Source organism: Passer montanus, unplaced genomic scaffold (genome assembly GCF_014805655.1).
Source record: "Passer montanus isolate IOZ18808 unplaced genomic scaffold, ASM1480565v1 scaffold414, whole genome shotgun sequence".
In the NCBI taxonomy this organism is placed as follows: Eukaryota; Metazoa; Chordata; class Aves; order Passeriformes; family Passeridae; genus Passer; species Passer montanus.
Window position 1 is genome coordinate 1 of NW_024368975.1, and position 20,370 is coordinate 20,370.

The 20,370-nt window shown below is 63.2% G+C and overlaps 1 protein-coding gene across 1 annotated transcript in view; it reads right to left on the reverse strand.

Annotated features, from left to right (window-relative positions):
- Positions 1-516: 516 nt before the first annotated feature.
- LOC120507211 (lysine-specific demethylase 5C-like) overlaps positions 517-20,370 on the reverse strand; it is a gene marked incomplete at its 3' end in the record, with an annotated part of 28,116 nt that continues 8,262 nt past the window's right edge. The window contains exons 11-25 of the mRNA XM_039719555.1: positions 20,162-20,320; positions 16,988-17,169; positions 15,974-16,136; positions 15,773-15,892; positions 14,006-14,041; positions 12,629-12,665; positions 12,061-12,195; positions 11,820-11,967; positions 10,622-10,718; positions 9,292-9,650; positions 8,506-8,706; positions 7,797-7,935; positions 4,035-4,574; positions 2,189-2,246; positions 517-939 (exon numbers count right to left, since the gene is read on the reverse strand). Coding sequence (XP_039575489.1) covers positions 517-939; positions 2,189-2,246; positions 4,035-4,574; positions 7,797-7,935; positions 8,506-8,706; positions 9,292-9,650; positions 10,622-10,718; positions 11,820-11,967; positions 12,061-12,195; positions 12,629-12,665; positions 14,006-14,041; positions 15,773-15,892; positions 15,974-16,136; positions 16,988-17,169; positions 20,162-20,320 — 2,797 coding nt within the window. The remainder of the gene's footprint in view (positions 940-2,188; positions 2,247-4,034; positions 4,575-7,796; positions 7,936-8,505; positions 8,707-9,291; positions 9,651-10,621; positions 10,719-11,819; positions 11,968-12,060; positions 12,196-12,628; positions 12,666-14,005; positions 14,042-15,772; positions 15,893-15,973; positions 16,137-16,987; positions 17,170-20,161; positions 20,321-20,370) is intronic.

Consider the following 20,370-nt stretch of genomic DNA (forward strand, 5'->3'; position numbering starts at 1 on the left):
GGGCAGTTTTGGGGGTGCGTTCTGTCCTCCAGGCAGTTTTGAGAGTGTGTTCTGTACCCCGGGGAGGTTTTGGGGTGCATTCTGTATCCCAGGGAGGTTTGGGGTTCCCGGGCAGTTTTGGGGGTGTGTTCTGTCCCCTGGGCAGTTTTGGGGGTGCGTTCTGTCCCCCGGGCAGTTTTGGGGGTGCGTTCTGTCCTCCAGGCAGTTTTGAGAGTGTGTTCTGTACCCCGGGGAGGTTTTGGGGTGCATTCTGTATCCCAGGGAGGTTTGGGGTTCCCGGGCAGTTTTGGGGGTGTGTTCTGTCCCCTGGGCAGTTTTGGGGGTGCGTTCTGTCCCCCGGGCAGTTTTGGGGGTGCGTTCTGTCCTCCAGGCAGTTTTGAGAGTGTGTTCTGTACCCCGGGGAGGTTTTGGGGTGCATTCTGTATCCCAGGGAGGTTTGGGGTTCCCGGGCAGTTTTGGGGGTGTGTTCTGTCCCCTGGGCAGTTTTGGGGGTGCGTTCTGGGGTGTGTTCTGTACCCTGGGGAGGTTTTGGGGTGCAATCTGTATCCCAGGGAGGTTGGGGGTTCCCAGGCAGTTTTGGGGGTGCATTCTGTCCCCTGGGCAGTTTCGGGGTGCGTTCTGCCCCCCGGGCAGTTTCGGGGTGCGTTCTGTCCCCTGGGCAGTTTTGGGGGTGCGTTCTGCCCCCCGGGCAGTTTTGGGGATGCGTTCTGCCCCCCGGGCAGTTTCGGGGTGCCCGTACCTCGAGCAGCAGGCGGAACAGGGCCAGCGGGGGCGGGCGCGTGGCCTGCAGCAGCCTCCAGATGCTCTGGGCCTCGTCCAGCGTCACCTCCAGCAGGTCCCCCTCCATCATCAGCTCCTCCAGCGGCCGCCGCGTGGCCTCGGCCAGCTCCAGCACGGGGCCCTGCAGCCGCGGCAGCGCCGCGCTCAGCGCCTCCAGCTCTGCAGGGGGACATGGGGACATTGTGGGGACACCACAGGGACATGGGGACATCGTGGGGACACCACAGTGACACAGCGTGTCCCATTGCCAGCTCCAGCACGGGGCCCTGCAGCCGCGGCAGCGCCGCGCTCAGCGCCTCCAGCTCTGCAGGGGGACATGGGGACATTGTGGGGACACCACAGGGACATGGGGACATCGTGGGGACACCACAGTGACACAGCGTGTCCCATTGCCAGCTCCAGCACGGGGCCCTGCAGCTGCGGCAGCGCCGCGCTCAGCGCCTCCAGCTCTGCGGGGGGACATGGGGACACAGGAGGTTCCAGCCCCAGCAGCGTCGCGCTCAGCGCCTCCAGCTCTGCGGGGGGACATGGGGACACAGGAGGTTCCAGCCCCAGCAGCGTCGCGCTCAGCGCCTCCAGCTCTGCGGGGGGACATGGGGACACAGGAGGTTCCAGCCCCAGCAGCGTCGCGCTCAGCGCCTCCAGCTCTGCGGGGGGACATGGGGACACAGGAGGTTCCAGCCCCAGCAGCGTCGCGCTCAGCGCCTCCAGCTCTGTGGGGACACTGTGGGAACACTCAGGGGACATTGTGGGGACATGGCATGTCCCCACTGCCAGCTCCAGCACGGGGCCCTGCAGCTGCGGCAGCGCCGCGCTCAGCGCCTCCAGCTCTGTGGGGACACCGTGGGGACACCGCATGGACCCCCCTGTACCCACTGAGCTCCACAGGGCCCCAGGGGATCCTGTGTCCCTCTGTCCCTCCCAGGGGATCCCGTGTCCCTCTGTCCCTCCCCAGGGGATCCCCATGTCCCTCTGTCCCTCCCAGGGCACCCCCGTGTCCCCCTGTCCCTCCCAGGGCACCCCCGTGTCCCCCTGTCCCTCCCAGGGCACCCCCGTGTCCCCCTGTCCCTCCCAGGGCACCTCCGTGTCCCCCTGTCCCTCCCAGGGCACCTGCGGGGTCCCCCAGGCCCCGATCCCACTCACCCGAGGGCAGGGGTCCGTTCTTCTCCGGGCTGGGGGCGTCCCCGTTCTCCACCGACACCTGGGGGGGACACAGGGAAGGTGTTCTGGGGGGCTCGGCCTCCCCCAGCCCCAAATCCTGCCCCAGAGCCCCAAAACCACCCCAACCCACTGAGCTCCACAGGGCCCCAGGGGATCCTGTGTCCCTCTGTCCCTCCCAGGGCACCCCCGTGTCCCCCTGTCCCTCCCAGGGCACCTGCGGGGTCCCCCAGGCCCCGACCCCACTCACCCGAGGGCAGGGGTCCGTTCTTCTCCGGGCTGGGGGCGTCCCCGTTCTCCACCGACACCTGGGGGGGACACAGGGAAGGTGTTCTGGGGGGCTCGGCCTCCCCCAGCCCCAAATCCTGCCCCAGAGCCCCAAAACCACCCCAGAACCCCAAAACCTGCTCCGGAGCCCCAAAACCTGCCCTGGAGCTCCAAAACCTGCCCCGGAGCCCCAAAACCACCCCAGAACCCCAAAACCTGCCGTGGAGCCCCAAAACCTGCCCCGGAGCCCCAAAACCTGCCCCAGAGCCCCAAAACCACCCCAGAACCCCAAAACCTGCCCCGGAGCCCCAAAACCTGCCCCAGAACCCCAAAACCTGCCCCACACCTCCCCACTGCCCCCAAACCCTTCCTTGGTCTGCTCATTGTGGTGGGCATTGCACAAAGTATCATCACCCCAAAATCTCCATGAATCTCCCCAAAACCCCCGTAATTCCCCCAAAACCCCCATAAATCCCCCCATTCTCACCTTGGCCTTGCTTGCACAGGAGCCCCAAAACCACCCCAGAACCCCAAAACCTGCTCCAGAACCCCAAAACCTGCCCTGGAGCCCCCAAAACCTGCCCCAGAACCCCAAAACCTGCCCCGGAGCCCCAAAACCTGCCCCAGAACCCCAAAAGCTGCCCCACACCTCCCCACTGCCCCCAAACCCTTCCTTGGTCTGCTCGTTGTGGTGGGCGTTGCACAGGGAACCATCATCCCAAAATCTCCATGAATTTGCCCAAAACCCCATAAATCCCCCATTCTCACTTTGGCCTTGCTCGCACAGGGGTCTGACACCCAAAGCCACCTCCCCACTGCCCCCAAACCCTTCCTTGGTCTGCTCATTGTGGTGGGCATTGCACAAAGTATCATCACCCCAAAATCTCCATGAATCTCCCCAAAACCCCCGTAATTCCCCCAAAACCCCCATAAATCCCCCCATTCTCACCTTGGCCTTGCTTGCACAGGGGTCTGACACCCCAAATTCCCCCCAGATCTCCCTAAATCTCCCCAAAACCCCCATAAATCTCCCCAATACCCCAATAATTTCCCCAAAACCCACATAAATTTCCCCAAACCCCCTCCCAAAACCCCCATAATTCCCCCAAAACCCCCATAAATCTCCCCAAAATCCCCCTAAATCCTCTGATTCACATTCCTTGGTCTGCTCATTGCGGCTGGCCTCACACAGGGCCCCGACACCCCAAATTCCCCCCACATCTCCCCAAAACCCCATAAATCTCCTCAAAACCTCATAAGTTTCCCCAAAACCCCCATAGATCACCTCAAAACTCCCCCAAAACCCCCATAATTCCCTCAAAAGCCCCCCATAACCCCTGACCCCCACCTTGGTCTGCTCATTGCGGCTGGCCTCGCGCAGGGCCCTGACACCCCAAATCTCCCCAAAACTCCTTAAATCCCCCCAAAACCCCTGCAAATCTCCCTAAAACCCCCATAAATCTCCCCAAAATCCCATACATCTCCCGAAAACCCTCATAATTCCCCCCAAAACCCTCATAATTCCCCCCAAAAGCCCCATAATTCTCCCAAAACCCACATAATTCCCCCGGCCCCCACCTTGGTGTGCTCGTTGCGGCTGGCCTTGCGCAGGGTCCTGACACCTCAAATTCCCCCCAAATCCCCATAATTCTCCCCAAAACCCCCCTAATTCCCCCCTAAACCCCCACCTTGGTCTGCTCGTTGTGGCTGGCCTCGTGCAGGGCCCTGACACCCCAAATGCCCCCCAAAACCCCCATAAATCCCCCATAATTCCCCCAAAACCCCCATAAATCTCCCCAAAACCCCCCTAATTCCCCCCTGGCACCCACCTTGGTCTGCTCGTTGCGGCTGGCCTCGCGCAGGGCGCCGTCGCTGTCCCCGTGCAGCCGGTGCCGCAGGGCCACCAGGCGCTCCAGCGGCCCGGCCACCTCGGGGGACGCCAGGAGCTGGCGGGCACGGTCCTGCCAGGTGATGGCCCGCTCGGTGAGGCACTGCAGGGCCTCGCCCTCGGGCAGCCGCACCGGCAGCTTCTGCAGGGCCACCAGCAGCGCCAGGATGGTCTCGAGGCGCGGCCGCCGCGAGCGCTGGCACAGCGGGCACAGGAACTTGGCGTCCCACTCCCACCAGGCTGGGGAGGGTTTCTGGGCGCCCAGGCGGGGCCAGGCCACGCAGGAGCCGTGGAACCAGTCCCGGCAGAGCTGGCACTGCAGCATGGCCGGCCCTGCGGGTTGCCCGCACACGCAGGACGGTGGCCCCGGGCCTGGCAGAGGTGGCGCGGCTTTCTGGGCGTTGGCGTGGCGCAGGCGCAGCATGCCCTCCTTCTCCTTCTGCTCGCCCTCCTTGAATGCCACGATCTGGGGACAGCAGGGGACAGGGGGGTTGGGGGGTCACAGGGTGTGACACCCACCCCAAACCCCTCAATGCCAAAATCTGGGGTGGGAGAGAGCAGAGGACAGGGACTGAGGGGGGTCACAGGGTGTGACACCCACCCCAAACCACTGAATGCCAAAATCTGGGGTGGGGGAGAGCAGGGGACAGAGACTGGGGGGTGACAAGGTGTGACACCCACCCCAAAACGTTGAATGTCAGAATCTGGGGTGGGGGAGAGCAGGGGACAGGGACTGGGGGGTGAGAGAGTCTGATCTCCACCCCAAACCCCTCAATGCCAAAATCTGGGGAAGTGAGGGGTGTGAGAGGTGACAGAGATTGGGAAAATGTGGGTGCCCCATCCCCAAACCCCTGAATGCCATGATCTGTGGTGGGGGAGAGCGGGGGACAGGGACTGGGGGGTCACAGGGTGTGACACCCACCCCAAACCCCTCAATGCCAAAATCTGGGATGAGAAAGAGCAGGGGGTGAGAGGTGACAGGGACTGGGGGGTGACAGGGTCTGATCTTCACCCCAAACCCCTCAATGCCAAAATCTGGGGTGGGAGAGAGCAGGCGACAGGGACTGGGGGGTGACAGGGTCTGATCTTCACCCCAAACCCCTGAATTCCAAAATCTGGGGAGGTGAGGGGTGTGAGAAGTGACAGAGGTAGGGGGAATGTGGGTGCCCCCCACCCCAAACCCCTGAATGCCATGATCTGGGGGACAGCAGGGGTGTGACAGGTGACAGGATTGGGGAAATGCAGGTGCCCCATCCCCAAATCCCCCAATTTAGGGAGAATGCCACCCCAAACCCCTCAATGTCAAAATTGGGGTTTGATCCCCGTCCCAAACCCCTGAATGCCAAAATCTGGGGTGAGAAAGAGCAGAGGGTGAGAGATGACAGGGACTGGGGGGGTAACAAGGTGTGACACCCACCCCAAACCACTGAATGCCAAAATCTGGGCTGGGGGAGAGCAGGGGACAGGGACTGGGGGGTGACAGGGTCTGATCTTCACCCCAAACCCCTGAATTCCAAAATCTGGGGAGGTGAGGGGTGTGAGAAGTGACAGAGGTAGGGGGAATGTGGGTGCCCCCCACCCCAAACCCCTGAATGCCATGATCTGGGGGACAGCAGGGGTGTGACAGGTGACAGGATTGGGGAAATGCAGGTGCCCCATCCCCAAATCCCCCAATTTAGGGAGAATAAGGAACACGAGCGGTGCCAGGAATCGAGGTCGGATGTGGTGCCCCCCACCCCAAACCCCCCAATTTAGGGAGAATAAGGAACATGAGCAGTGACAGGAACTGAGGTCGGATGTGGTGCCCCCCACCCCAAACCCCCCAATTTAGGGAGAATAAGGAACATGAGCAGTGACAGGAACTGAGGTCGGATGTGGTGCCCCCCACCCCAAACCCCCCAATTTAGGGAGAATAAGGAACATGAGCAGTGACAGGAACTGAGGTCGGATGTGGTGCCCCCCACCCCAAACCCCCCAATTTTGGGAGAATAAGGAACATGAGCAGTGACGGGAATCAAGGTCGGATGCGGTGCCCCCCACCCCAAATCTCCCAATTTAGGGAGAATGAGGAACACAAACAGCGGGGACAGCGGGATGGGGGGGAACACGGTGGGGACATGGTGGCAGGGACAGGGATGGGACAGGGAAGGGATAAGATGGGGTCATGGTGAGAGCAGGGACATGGCAGGGACAGGATGGGGACATGGTGACAGCAGGGACATGGCAGGGACAGGATGGGGACATGGTGACAGCAGGGACAGGGATGGGACAGGAGGGGACAGGATGGAGTCATGGTGAGAGCAGGGACAGGGATGGGACAGGATGGGGTCATGGTGACAGAAGTGACAGGGATGGGGACATGGTGACAGGGATGGGACAGGATGGAGTCATGGTGAGAGCAGGGACAGGGATGGGACAGGATGGGGACATGGTGACAGGGGTGGGACAGGAACAGGATGGAGACATGGTGGCAGGGACAGGGATGTGACAGGATGGGAGGATGGGGTCATGGTGGCAGGGACAGGGATGGGACAGGGACAGGATGGGGTCACAGTGACAGCAGGGACATGGCAGGGACAAGGATGGGACAGGATGGTGACAGCAGGGACAGGGACGGGACAGGATGGGGACATGGTGGCAGAGACAGGGATGGGACAGAGATGGGACAGGATGGTGGCAGGGACAGGTATAGGACAGGAAGGGACAGAGATGGGGTCATGGTGACAGCAGGGAGATGGCAGGGACAGGGATGGGACAGGATGGGGACATGGTGACAGGGATGGGACAGGGACAGGATGGAGACATGGTGGCAGTAGGGACAGGGATGGGACAAGATGGGGTCATGGTGACAGCAGGGACAGGGAGGGGGACATGGTGACAGGGAGAGGGATGGGACAGGAGGGGACAAGATGGGGTCATGGTGAGAGAAGGGACAGGGATGTGACTGGATGGGGTCATGGTGGCACGGACAGGGATGGGACAGGGACAGGATGGGGTCATGGTGACAGCAGGGACATGGCAGGGACAGAAATGGGACAGGATGGTGGCAGGGACATGGCAGAGACAGGGAGGGGACAAGATGGAGTCATGGTGACAGCAGGGACAGGGATGAGGACATGGTGACAGGGATGGGACAGGGACAGGATGGGGTCATGGTGACAGCAGGGACAGGGACGGGACAGGGATGGGGTCATGGTGACAGCAGGGATAGGGATGAGACAGGATGGGGTCATGGTGGCAGCAGGGATGTGGCAGGAACAGGGACAAGATGGGATGGGGACACGGTGGCAGATGGTGGTCCATGGGGACAGGGACATGGAGGTGTCCAGTGCCCATGGGGACAGGATGGGGACACAGAGGCATCCAACGTCCACAGGGACAGGACACGGACGTGCAATGTCCAGGATCCATGGGGACAGGGACACCTAAGTGTCCATGGGGACAGAATAAGGACACAGGAGTGTCCAGTGTCCATGGGGCCAGGATAAGGACACAGGGGTGTCCAGTGTCCACAGGGACAGGACACGGACGTGCAATGCCCAGGACCCATGGGGACAGGGACACCAAAGTGTCCATGGGGCCAGGATGGGGACAGGGAGGTGTCCCCTGTCCGTGGGGCCAGGACAAGGACACGAGGGTGCCTGAGGGGACAGCGCAGCCCCGTGGCTGTGCAGTGGGGGGTCCCGGGGGTCCCGGAGCCCACCTGGATCTCCTCGACGTCGGCGATCCAGGCGCGGGCCTTGCCCAGGGCCTCCTTCAGGGCCTGGATGTTGGGCAGCAGCGCCGGGATGTTCTCGGCCTCCTTGATGATGGCGGCCAGCGTGGCCGGGGGGTGCTTCTGCCTGCGGGGGGGGCACTCTCAAGTGCAGCCCCCAGCCTCCCTCTGGGGAGGGCTCCATCTCCCCATCTCCCCCTCAGCAGGGCTCCATCCCCCATCTCCCCCTGGAGAGAGCTCCATCTCCCCCTCAGCAGGGCTCCATCCCCCCGGGCAGGAGTCCAGCCCCCCATTTCCCACTGGGCAGGGCTCCCTCTCCCCACTGCCCCCTCAGCAGGGCTCCATCCCCCCATCTCCCCCTGGAGAGAGCTCCATCTCCCCCTCAGGAGGGCTCCATCTCCCCCTCAGGAGGGCTCTATCTCCCCCTCAGGAGGGCTCCATCTCCCCCTCAGGAGGGCTCCATCCCCCCGGGCAGGGGTCCAGCCCCCCATCTCCCCTCAGCAGGGCTCCATCTCCCCATCTCCCCCTCAGCAGGGCTCCATCCCCCCACAGGGGTGTCCAGTGTCCACAGGGACAGGACACGGACGTGCAATGCCCAGGACCCATGGGGACAGGGACACCAAAGTGTCCATGGGGCCAGGATGGGGACAGGGAGGTGTCCCCTGTCCGTGGGGCCAGGACAAGGACACGAGGGTGCCTGAGGGGACAGCGCAGCCCCGTGGCTGTGCAGTGGGGGGTCCCGGGGGTCCCGGAGCCCACCTGGATCTCCTCGACGTCGGCGATCCAGGCGCGGGCCTTGCCCAGGGCCTCCTTCAGGGCCTGGATGTTGGGCAGCAGCGCCGGGATGTTCTCGGCCTCCTTGATGATGGCGGCCAGCGTGGCCGGGGGGTGCTTCTGCCTGCGGGGGGGGCACTCTCAAGTGCAGCCCCCAGCCTCCCTCTGGGGAGGGCTCCATCTCCCCATCTCCCCCTCAGCAGGGCTCCATCCCCCCATCTCTCCCTGAAGAGAGCTCCATCTCCCCTTCAGGAGGGCTCCATCCCCCCGGGCAGGGGGCCAGCCCCCCATCTCCCCTCAGGAGGGCTCCATCTCCCCCTCAGCAGGGCTCCATCTCCCCCTCAGCAGGGCTCCATCTCCCCCTCAGCAGGGCTCCATCTCCCCCTCAGCAGGGCTCCATCTCCCCCTCAGCAGGGCTCCATCTCCCCCTCAGCAGGGCTCCATCTCCCCCTCAGCAGGGCTCCATCTCCCCCTCAGCAGGGCTCCATCTCCCCCTCAGCAGGGCTCCATCTCCCCCTCAGCAGGGCTCCATCTCCCCCTCAGCAGGGCTCCATCTCCCCCTCAGCAGGGCTCCATCTCCCCCTCAGCAGGGCTCCATCTCCCCATTTCCCCCTGGAGAGAGCTCCATCTCCCCTCAGCAGGGCTCCACCTCCCCCTGGGCAGCGCTCCATCTCCCCATCTCCCCCGGGCAGGGCTCCCTCTCCCCGACCTGGCCTCCAGGCACATCTGCGCCTTCTCCTCCCAGCGCTGGGCGATGGTCAGCAGCTCCTGCAGCTCGCCCATGGCCACGTCCACGGCGGGGCTGGGGGCCACGGTGCGGCCGGCCTGGATGAGGCCGCGCATGACGGGCAGCGGCACGCGGGCGCGCGGGGACCGCAGCGTGGCCGTCACCTCCTCCAGCCAGGCGGCCTGGGCCAGCTGCCGCTCCAGCCGCCGGCCCTCGGGCACCTCCACGCCCAGGCGGGCGCCGCGCTCCAGCAGCTCCTGCAGAGCGCCCGCGGCCGCGGGGGGCACGGCCAGCGCCGCCCGCGCCTCCGCCTGGAACGCCTCCACCCGCTCCAGCAGCGCCTGCGGGGACACGGTGGGACAGTGTGGGACACTGCCAGCACACAGAGGGACACCCCTGGGACACCCCTGAGACACTGTGTGACACCCCTAGGACACTGTGTGACACCCCTGGGACACTGTGGGACACCCCTGGGACACTGTGGGACACCCCTGGGACACTGTGGGACACCCCTGGGACACCCCTGGAACGCCTCCACCCGCTCCAGCAGCGCCTGCGGGGACACCGTCAGGGGACAGTGTGGGACACTGCCAGCACACAGAGGGACACCCCTGGGACCCCCCTTGAACGCCTCCCCCCGCTCCAGCAGCGCCTGCGGGGACACGGTCAGGGGACGGTGTGTGACACTGCCAGGACACACAGGGACACCCCTGGGACACTGTGTGACACCACAGGGACACTGTGGGACATGCCTGGGACACCCCTGGGACACCGTGTGACACCCCTGGGACACTGTGTGACACCCTGGGACACCGTGTGACGCTGTGTGACACCACATGACGCTGTGTGACGCCGCATGGCAGCGTGTGACACTGCGTGGCACCATCTGATGCCGTGTGACACCGTGACGCCGTGTGACGCTGTGTGACACCGTGTGACGCTGTGTGACACCGCGGTCCCACCTGCACGTCCCCGATCTGGTGCATGACGCAGGGCAGCTGGTTCATCTGCTCCAGGAACGCCCGCAGCTAGATGCTGTGTGACAACCTGGGACACTCCTGGGACACTGTGACACCCCTGAGACACCGTGTGACACCCCTGGGACATCCCCAGAACACTGTGGGACACGCTGGGACACCATGTGACACCCCTGAGACACTGTGTGACATCCCTAGGACATGCAGGGACACTGTGTGACACCATGTGGCAGCGTGCGATGCCATGTGATGCTGTGTGACACCCCCAGGACACTGTATGACACCGTGTGACGCCATGTGACGCCGTGTGACGCCGTGTGACACCGCGGTCCCACCTGCACGTCCCCGATCTGGTGCATGACGCAGGGCAGCTGGTTCATCTGCTCCAGGAACGCCCGCAGCTCCTCCAGCGTCAGCGCCGGCGCCGGGACCCTGCGGGACAGGGACACTCTGGGACAGGGACATGGAGGGGACAGGGACACTCTGGGACAGGGACACGGAGGGGACAGGGACCCTGCGGGGACAGGGACACTGGGGACCCTGCGGGGACAGCCACACTGCTGGGACAGGGACACTGGGGACAGGGACACGGAGGGAACAGGGACAGTCTGGGACAGGGACACGGAGGGGACAGGGGCACTGGGGACAGGGACACGGAGGGGACAGGGACACTGCTGGGACCCTGCGGGGACAGGGACACTCTGGGACAGCGACACGGAGGGGACAGGGACAGTCTGGGACATGGAGGGGACAGGGATGGGATGGGGACACAGGGACAGATGGAAACAGAATGGGGACATGGAGGTGTCCAGAGTCCATAGGGACAGGACAGGGACACAGGTGACAGCACAGGGACACAGGTGACAGCACAGGGACACAGGAATGTCCAGGACACTCAGGGGACAGAACAGGGACACAGGTGACAGCACAGGGACACAGGAGTGTCCAGGACCCACAGGTGACAGGACAGGGAGGCAGGTGACAGCACAGGGACACAGGGGACAGCACAAGGACATAGGTGACAGGACAGGGACACAGGTGACAGCACAGGGACACAAGGGACAGCACAGGGACACAGGAGTGTCCAGAACCAACAGATGACAGCACAGGGACACAGATGACAGCACAGGGACACAGGTGACAACACAGGGACACAGGTGACAACACAGGGACACAGCAGTGTCCAGGACCCACAAGGGACAGCACAGGGGCACAGGTGACAGCACAGTGACACAGAGGACAGCACAGGGACACAGATGACAGCACAGGGACAGAGGTGACAGCACAAGGACACAGCAGTGTCCAAGACCCACAAGGGACAGCACAGGGACACAGGTGACAGCACAAGGACACAAGTGACAGCCCAGGGACACACAGAAACACAACACAGCCAACAAACCGAGACACTCAGGCCGGACACACAGCAAGAGTGCCCCGTGACTGTGACCCCGCCCCGCTGGGGACACGCAGGGACACCGAGGGGACAGCTGGGGACACTCAGGGGACACCGAGGGGACAGCTGGGGACACTCACCCGGTCTCCTGGGAGCTGATGAGCCCCAGGGCCTCGGAGACGCAGCGCTCGGCCTGGCCCAGGCAGCCCTTGAGGCGGTGCAGCAGCTCGTTCTCGGGGAACTTGCGCTCCCGCGCCTCCGACTCCAGCGCCCGCAGCTCCTCCAGCGCTGCCCGGGCACAGCCGGGGGGTCAGCGCCAAGCTCTGACCCCCCAAACCCCCCTTGAGAGCCCCCCAAAACCCAGCCGAGACCCCCACTCACTGCGCTTGCGGCCGTCCTCCACCTCGAGGGCGATGCGCACCTTGTTGGCCCAGGTGTCGAAGGACTCGGCGCGCACCTTGAGCTTGTGCAGCATGGCCGGCAGCTCGTCCAGGGTGTAGCGGTACCTGGGGGGCACTGGGGGTCACCCGGAGCCCCCCCGTGCGCCCCAAAAGGTAGGACAGGACCCCCAGACTGAGCTGATGGGGTTCTGGAGGGGAGGTGCTCCCAAATTGGGACAGGAGCTGTTGGGTTGTGGTTGTGTCCCCTCCTCTGTTTCAGGGATATCCTGAGATTTTCAGCGCCCCCAAAATCACAGCCAGGGTCACATCAGGACTCACAGGACCTCCAGGTGAACCCCATGTGTGTCCTCAGGGTCACATCAAGGGCACCAACATCCCAAAATCCATCCCAAATCTTACAGACCCACGTCTCCAAGCCCCCAAACCCCTGCCCAAGCCCCCCAAACCTGTCTCCAAGACCCCAAACCCCATTCAAACCCCTCTAAACCCCATTTACACCCCCTGAATCCCTCTCCCACCCCTCCAATCCCCTCTCCCACCCCCCAAACCTAACTTCGACCTTTCATTTTCCACTTCTGTGATGCCCTGGGGGGGCAAAAAAACCAAAATCAGACCCCCCTGCTGGAGATTTTGGGGTGTCCCTAACACCCCCAGTACCCCCATAACCCCCTAAATGGGGCACAAACACAACCCTCACTCCTCCCCAGGGCATTTGGGGCACCCTAACCCCTCTCTCACCCCCTGAGGGTGACACAAACACAACTCTCATCCCTTCCCCAGAGCTTTTGGGGTGTCCCTAACACCCCCAGTACCCCCATAACCCCCTAAATGGGGCACAAACACAAACCTCATCCTTTCCCCAGAGCTTCTGGGGTGCCCCAACCCCTCCATCACCCCCTGAAGGTGACAAAAACACAATCCTCGCCCCTTCCCCACAGCTTTTGGGGTCCCCCCAGTACCCCCTAACCCCATTGTGACCTCCCAGGGGAGAGCAGGGGAGTTTCTGGGGCACCCCAACCCCTCCATAAACCCCTGAGGGTGACACAAACACAACCCTCATCTCTCCTCAGAGCTTTTGGGGTGCCCCAACCCCTCCCTCACCCCCTGAAGGTGACACAAACACAACCTTAATCCCTTCCCCAGAGTTTTTGGGGTGTCCCTAACACCCCCACTACCCACATAGCCCCCTAAATGGGGCACAAACACAACCCTCACTCCCTCCCCAGGGCATCTGGGGCACCCCAACCCCTCCCTCAATCTCTCCTCAGAGCTTTTGGGGTGCCCCAACCCCTCCCTCACCCCCTGAAGGTGACACAAACACAACCTTAATCCCTTCCCCAGAGTTTTTGGGGTGTCCCTAACACCCCCACTACCCACATAGCCCCCTAAATGGGGCACAAACACAACCCTCACTCCCTCCCCAGGGCATTTGGGGTGCCCCAACCCCTCCATAACCCCCTAAATAGGGCACAAATGCAATCCTCACCCCTCCCCAGGGCATTTGGGGCACCCCAACCCCTCCCTCACCCCCTCCCCAGAGTTTTTGGGGTGCCCCAACCCCTCCATCACCCCCTGAGGGTGACACAAACACAACCCTCATCTCTCCCCACAGCTTTTGGGGTGCCCCCAGTACCCCCAACCCCTCCATCACTCCCTGAGGGTAACACAAACACAACCCTCACCTCTCCTCAGAGTTTTTGGGGTGCCCCAAACCCAGCTCTGAACCCCCAAAGCTGAGCTCTTAAACTGGGAACCCCTGTGTGCCCCTGAACTGCGTAGTGCTCGATGCACTGCCTGCCTGCAGGGAGCTGCAGGGGATTGAGGGGTTCAGGAGGGTCCCCAAAACCTGGGGGACCCCTAAACACAGCCCTGAACCCGGCTGGGCTGAACCCCCAAAGCTGGGATATCTCAGTGTGCCCCTGAACTGCGTAGTGCTCGATGCACTGCCTGCCTGCAGGGAGCTGCAGGGGATTGAGGGGTTCAGGAGGGTCCCCAAAACCTGGGGGGACCCCTAAACACAGCCCTGAACCCAGCTGGGCTGAACCCCCAAAGCCCTCTTAAACTGGGAACCCCTGTGTGCCCCTGAACTGGGCAGTGCTCAATGCACTACCTGCCTGAGGGGAGCTGAACAGGATTGGGGGGGTCAGGGGGGTCCCCAAAACCTGGGAGACCCCCTGGACCTCCTAAACACAGCCCTGAACCCAGCTGGGTACCCCCAGTGCTGAGGTCTCAAACTGGGATACCCCTGACCTCAGTGTAGTGCCTGGGTAGTGCTCGATGCACTGCCCGCCTGCCAGGAGCTGAACAGAACTGGGGGGGTCAGGGGGGTCCCCAAAACCTGGGGGACCCCTAAACACAGCCCTGAACCCGGCTGGGTACCCCCCGGCGGGGAGCTGAACAGGAAAATGGGGGGTCAGGGGGGTCCCCAAAACCTGGGGGGCCCCCCAAACACAGCCCTGAACCCGGCTGGGTACCCCCAGTGCTCAGCCAGCCCACACCTCTAAACTGGGCAGTGCTCGACGCACTGCCTGCCTGCCGGGAGCTGAAAGGGATTGGGGGGGTCAGGGGGGTCCCCAAAAAAAGGGGGACAAACATTCAGTGCCCCCGAGGTACATTTTCTGCCCCCCCAGATATTTTCTGTGCCACTCCAAACCTATTTTGTGCCTCCCAGAATTTTAGGTTCTCCTTTTCTTTATCACCCTCCACCCGCAAATTTCGCTGTTTCCCTCCTGGCGCTCCCTCAGTGTTTTTGCCGATTCCTCCAGGTGTTTCTCTGCCCCCCCAGGTACATTTTCTGCCCCCCCCGGGTATTTTTCTGCCCCCAGAGCTCACCCAGTCGGCCGTGCAGAAGTTGACAGCCTCTGGGTCAGGGGGGTCCCCAAAAAAAGGGGGACAAATATTCAGTGCCCCCGAGGTACATTTTCTGCCCCCCCAGATATTTTCTGTGCCACTCCAAACACATTTTGTGCCTCCCAGAATTTCAGGCTCTTTTCTCATCACGCCCCACCCGCAAATTTTGCTGTTTCCCTCTTTGCCCTCCCCTGGTTTTTTTTCTGTGATTTCCCCAGGTATTTTCCTGACCCCCCCAGGTATATTTTTCTGCCTCCTCAGGTACTTTCTGTGCTCTTCCAAGCACATTTTGTACCTCCCAGAATTTTAGGTTCTCCTTTTCTTTATCACTCTCCATCCGCAAATTTCGCTGTTTCCCTCTTTGCCCTCCCCTATTTTTTTCTGTGATTTCCCCAGGTATTTCTCTGCCCCCCAGGTACATTTTCTGCCCCCCCCAGGTATATTTTTCTGCCTCCTCAGGTCCTTCCTGTGCCCCTCCAAGCACATTTTGTGCCCCACTCAATTTTGGCTTCTCCTTTTCTTTTTCTTCCTTTCTCCACCCACAAATTTCGCTGCTTCCCTCTTTGCCTTCCCCCGGTTTTTTTGTTGATTCCCCCAGGTATTTTTCTGACCCCCCAGGCATATTTCCTGCCCCCCCCGGGTATTTTCTGTGCCACTCCAAACCTATTTTGTGCCTCCCAGAATTTTAGGTTCTCCTTTTCTTTATCACCCTCCACCCGCAAATTTCGCTGTTTCCCTCCTGGCGCTCCCTCAGTGTTTTTGCCGATTCCTCCAGGTGTTTCTCTGCCCCCCCAGGTATATTTTCTGCCCCCCCCGGGTATTTTTCTGCCCCCAGAGCTCACCCAGTCGGCCGTGCAGAAGTTGACAGCCTCAGCAAAGTTGTAGCCCTGGTTGAAGCCGCTGTGGTAGGCGCGGGGGAAGGTGATGACGAACTCGCCGGCGCACTGGTTGGTCCGGACCACCTGGGGACACAGCTGGGCTCACATCTGGCCTCAGCGGGGTGTCACAGGGCCAGGGGGGGTCTGGGGACACCCCCAACTCACGGGGACGCCGTGGGCCATCAGGGTGTTGGGGTTCATGAGGGTGACGAGCTGGTGCAGGAGGTCGGGCTGGCTCTCGAACAGCTCCGGCGTCAGCTTCTTCATCACCTCCTCCAGGTGCTCGGCCGCGAACGACGGGACCCCGTACCACGTCTTGGGCTCGCCCCTGGGGAGCCAAAACCCTCCTGATTCCACCCCAAAAACCTCCTGATCCCATCCTGTACCACCCCAAAACCATCCTGATCCCACCCTAAAAACCTCATCCCACCCCGTACCACGTCTTGGGCTCGCCCCTGGGGAGCCAAAACCCTCCTGATTCCACCCCAAAAACCTCCTGATCCCATCCTGTACCACCCCAAAACCATCCTGATCCCACCCTAAAAACCTCATCCCACCCCGTACCACGTCTTGGGCTCGCCCCTGGGGAGACAAAACCCTCCTGATTCCACCCCAAAAACCTCCTGATGCCATCCTGTACCACCCCAAAAACCTCCAGATCCCACCCCAAAAACCTCCTGATCCCATCCTGCACCACCCCTCTAAAAACCTCATCCCACCCCGTACCATGTCTTGGGCTCGCCCCTGGGGACAGACACCCCAAAACCGTCCTGATTCCACCCCAAAAACCTCCTGATGCCATCCTGCACCACCCCAAAAACCTCCTCATCCCACCCTGTACCACGTCTTGGGCTCACCCCTGGGGATGGGGCATCCCAAAAATGTTACTCCTGGCCACACAAACACCCCAAAATCGCGCCTGAGCGCCCAAATGCCCCCCAAATCACCCCCCTGGGCACACAAAATCACCCCCTGGGCACTCAGATACTACCCAAACACCCCAAAGTCGCTCCCCTGGCCCCCAAACACCCCAAATTCCCTCCCCAGACACCCCCAGACACCCCAAAGTCGCTCCCCTGGGCCCCCAAATGCCCCCCAGACACCCCAAAGTCGCTCCCCTGGGCCCCCAAATGCCCCCCAGACACCCCAAAGTCGCTGCCCCGGCCGCCCGCTGCCCACCAGTGGAGGTAGTTGATGGAGTAGCTCCAGTGGTCCTCGATGTGCCAGCAGAAGGCCGAGAACACCATGCCCACGTAGAGCCAGGGCACCTTCATGCCCGAGATGTCGGCGTTGATGTGGCACAGCACCGACTGCTGCAGCACCGGCATCACGTTCAGGTTCCAGCCGCTGCCCGCGTACTCCTGGGGACACCGAGGGGACACCGAGGGACAGCGTCACCCGGGGACAGGGACACCGAGGGGACAGTGTCACCCCAGGCACAGGGCACCAAGGGGACAGCGAGGAGACACCGAGGGACAGCGTCACCCGGGGGACAGGGACACCGAGGGACAGAGTCACCCGGGCACAGGGACACCGAGGGACAGCGTCACCTGGGCATGGAGACACCGAGGGACAGAGTCACCCGGGGAATGGGGACACCAAGGGACAGATGTCACCCCGGGCACAGGGCACCAAGGGGACAGCGAGGAGACACCGAGGGACAGAGTCACCCGGGGAATGAGGACACCGAGGGACAGAGTCACCCGGGCACGGGGACACCGAGGGGACACAGGGACAGCATCACCCGGGGAATGGGGACACCGAGAGACAGAGTCACCCGGGCACGGGGACACCGAGGGGACACCGAGGGACAGTCACCCAGGGGACAGGGACACCGAGGGACAGCGTCACCCGGGGAATGGGGACACCGAGGGACAGAGTCACCCGGGGAATGGGGACACCGAGGGACAGAGTCACCCGGGGAATGGGGACACCGAGGGACAGAGTCACCCGGGGAATGGGGACACCGAGGGACAGAGTCACCCGGGGAATGGGGACACCGAGGGACAGAGTCACCCGGGCACAGGGACACCGAGGGACAGCGTCACCTGGGCATGGAGACACCGAGGGACAGAGTCACCCGGGGAATGGGGACAGCAAGGGGACATGGGGACAGCGTCACCTTGGGGACAGGGCACATAGGGGACACAGGGAAAGTGTCACCCAGGCACGGGGACATCGAGGGGCAGCGTCACCCTGGGGACAGGGCACCGAGGGGACAGCAAGGGGACAGCGTCACCCGGGAATGGGGACACCGAGGGACAGCGTCACCCTGGGCACACCCTGGGGACAGGGCACCAAGGGGACACGGGGACAGCGTCACCCTGGGGACAGCGTCACCCTGGGGACAACGTCACCTGGGCATGGGGGCAGCGAGGAGACACAGGGACAGCGTCACCCAGGCATGGGGACAGCAAGGGGACATGGGAACAGCGAGGGGACAGCATCACCTGGGCACGGGGACACCCCCAGGACAGCAGGGACAGTGTCACATGGGCACGGGGACACAGAGGGGACAGTGTCACATGGGCACGGGGACACTGAGGGGGCACGGGGACAGTGTCACCCGGGGGACAGGGGCACTGAGAGGACAGCGAGGGGACAGTGTCACCTGGGCATGGGGACATGGCATCGCCCTCCATGGGGACAGGGACACCCCCAGGGACAGTGTCACCTGGGCACGGGGATATAGCATCACCCCCACTGTGGGGACAGGGACACTGAGGGGACACAGGGACAGCATCACCTGGGCATGGGTATGCCCTGGCAGTGCTCTGGGGAGGTGACAGTGCCCCCGGGGGAGGTGACAATGTCCCTGGCAGTGCCTGGGGAGGTGCCAATGCCCCTGGGGAGGTGCCAATGCCCCTGGCAGTGCCCTGGGGAGGTGACAATGCCCCGGGGAGATGCCCCAGGAAGGTGGCAGTGCCCCTGGGGGTGGTGACAATGCCCCTGGGGAGGTGCCCTGGGGAGGTGACAATGTCCCTGGGAGAGGTGACAATGACCCTGGCAGTGCCCCTGGGGAGGTGACAATGCGCCGGGAGAGGTGACAATACCCCTGGGGAGGTGCCAGTGCCCTGGGGAATGTGACAATGCCCTGGGAGAGGCGCCCCAGGGGTGGTGACAGTGCCCCAGGGAGGTGACAATGCCCCTGGGGGATTTGACAATGCCCCTGGGGAAGTAACAATGCCTCGGGGGAGGTGCCAATGCCCCTGGCAGTGCCCTGGGGAATGTGACAATGCCCCTGAGGGATGTGACAATGCCCCAGGGAGGTGCCAATGCCCCTGGGGAGGTGCCCCTGGCAGTGCCCCACCTCCTCCTCGGGGGACAGGCGCCGTTTGCCGTCGCGCACGGGGAAGCCGGAGCCGAACTCCTTGGAGTGGATGTCGGCGCCGTACTCCACGGTCACGTCCTCCTCGATGCTGTTCACCAGGCGCCAGAACTCCTTCTCCACCAGCTCCGTGGGCACCATCTGCGGGCACGGGGCTTCAGGGGGGGCAGGGGGCTTCGACAGAGGGGACAGTGTCACATGGGCACGGGGACACTGAGGGGGCACGGGGACAGTGTCACCCGGGGGACAGGGGCACTGAGAGGACAGCGAGGGGACAGTGTCACCTGGGCATGGGGACATGGCATCGCCCTCCATGGGGACAGGGACACCCCCAGGGACAGTGTCACCTGGGCACGGGGATATAGCATCACCCCCACTGTGGGGACAGGGACACTGAGGGGACACGGGGACAGCATCACCTGGGCATGGGTATGCCCTGGCAGTGCCCCTGGGGGTGGTGCCAATGCCCCTGGGAGAGGTGACAATGACCCTGGCAGTGCCCTGGGGAATGTGACAATGCCCCTGGGGGAATGTGACAATGCCCCGGGGAGGTGCCCCAGGAAGGTGGCAGTGCCCCTGGGGGTGGTGACAATGCCCCTGGGGAGGTGCCCTGGGGAGGTGACAATGTCCCTGGGAGAGGTGACAATGACCCTGGCAGTGCCCCTGGGGAGGTGACAATGCGCCGGGAGAGGTGACAATACCCCTGGGGAGGTGCCAGTGCCCTGGGGAATGTGACAATGCCCTGGGAGAGGTGCCCCGGGGGTGGTGACAGTGCCCCAGGGAGGTGACAATGCCCCTGGGGGATTTGACAATGCCCCTGGGGAGGTAACAATGCCTCGGGGGAGGTGCCAATGCCCCTGGCAGTGCCCTGGGGAATGTGACAATGCCCCTGAGGGATGTGACAATGCCCCAGGGAGGTGCCAATGCCCCTGGGGAGGTGCCAATGCCCCTGGCAGTGCCCTGGGGAGGTGCCAATGCCCCTGGGGAGGTGACAATGCCCCTGGCAGTGCCTGGCAGTGCCCCACCTCCTCCTCGGGGGACAGGCGCCGTTTGCCGTCGCGCACGGGGAAGCCGGAGCCGAACTCCTTGGAGTGGATGTCGGCGCCGTACTCCACGGTCACGTCCTCCTCGATGCTGTTCACCAGGCGCCAGAACTCCTTCTCCACCAGCTCCGTGGGCACCATCTGCGGGCACGGGGCTTCAGGGGGGGCAGGGGGCTTCGGGGGGGGGCAGG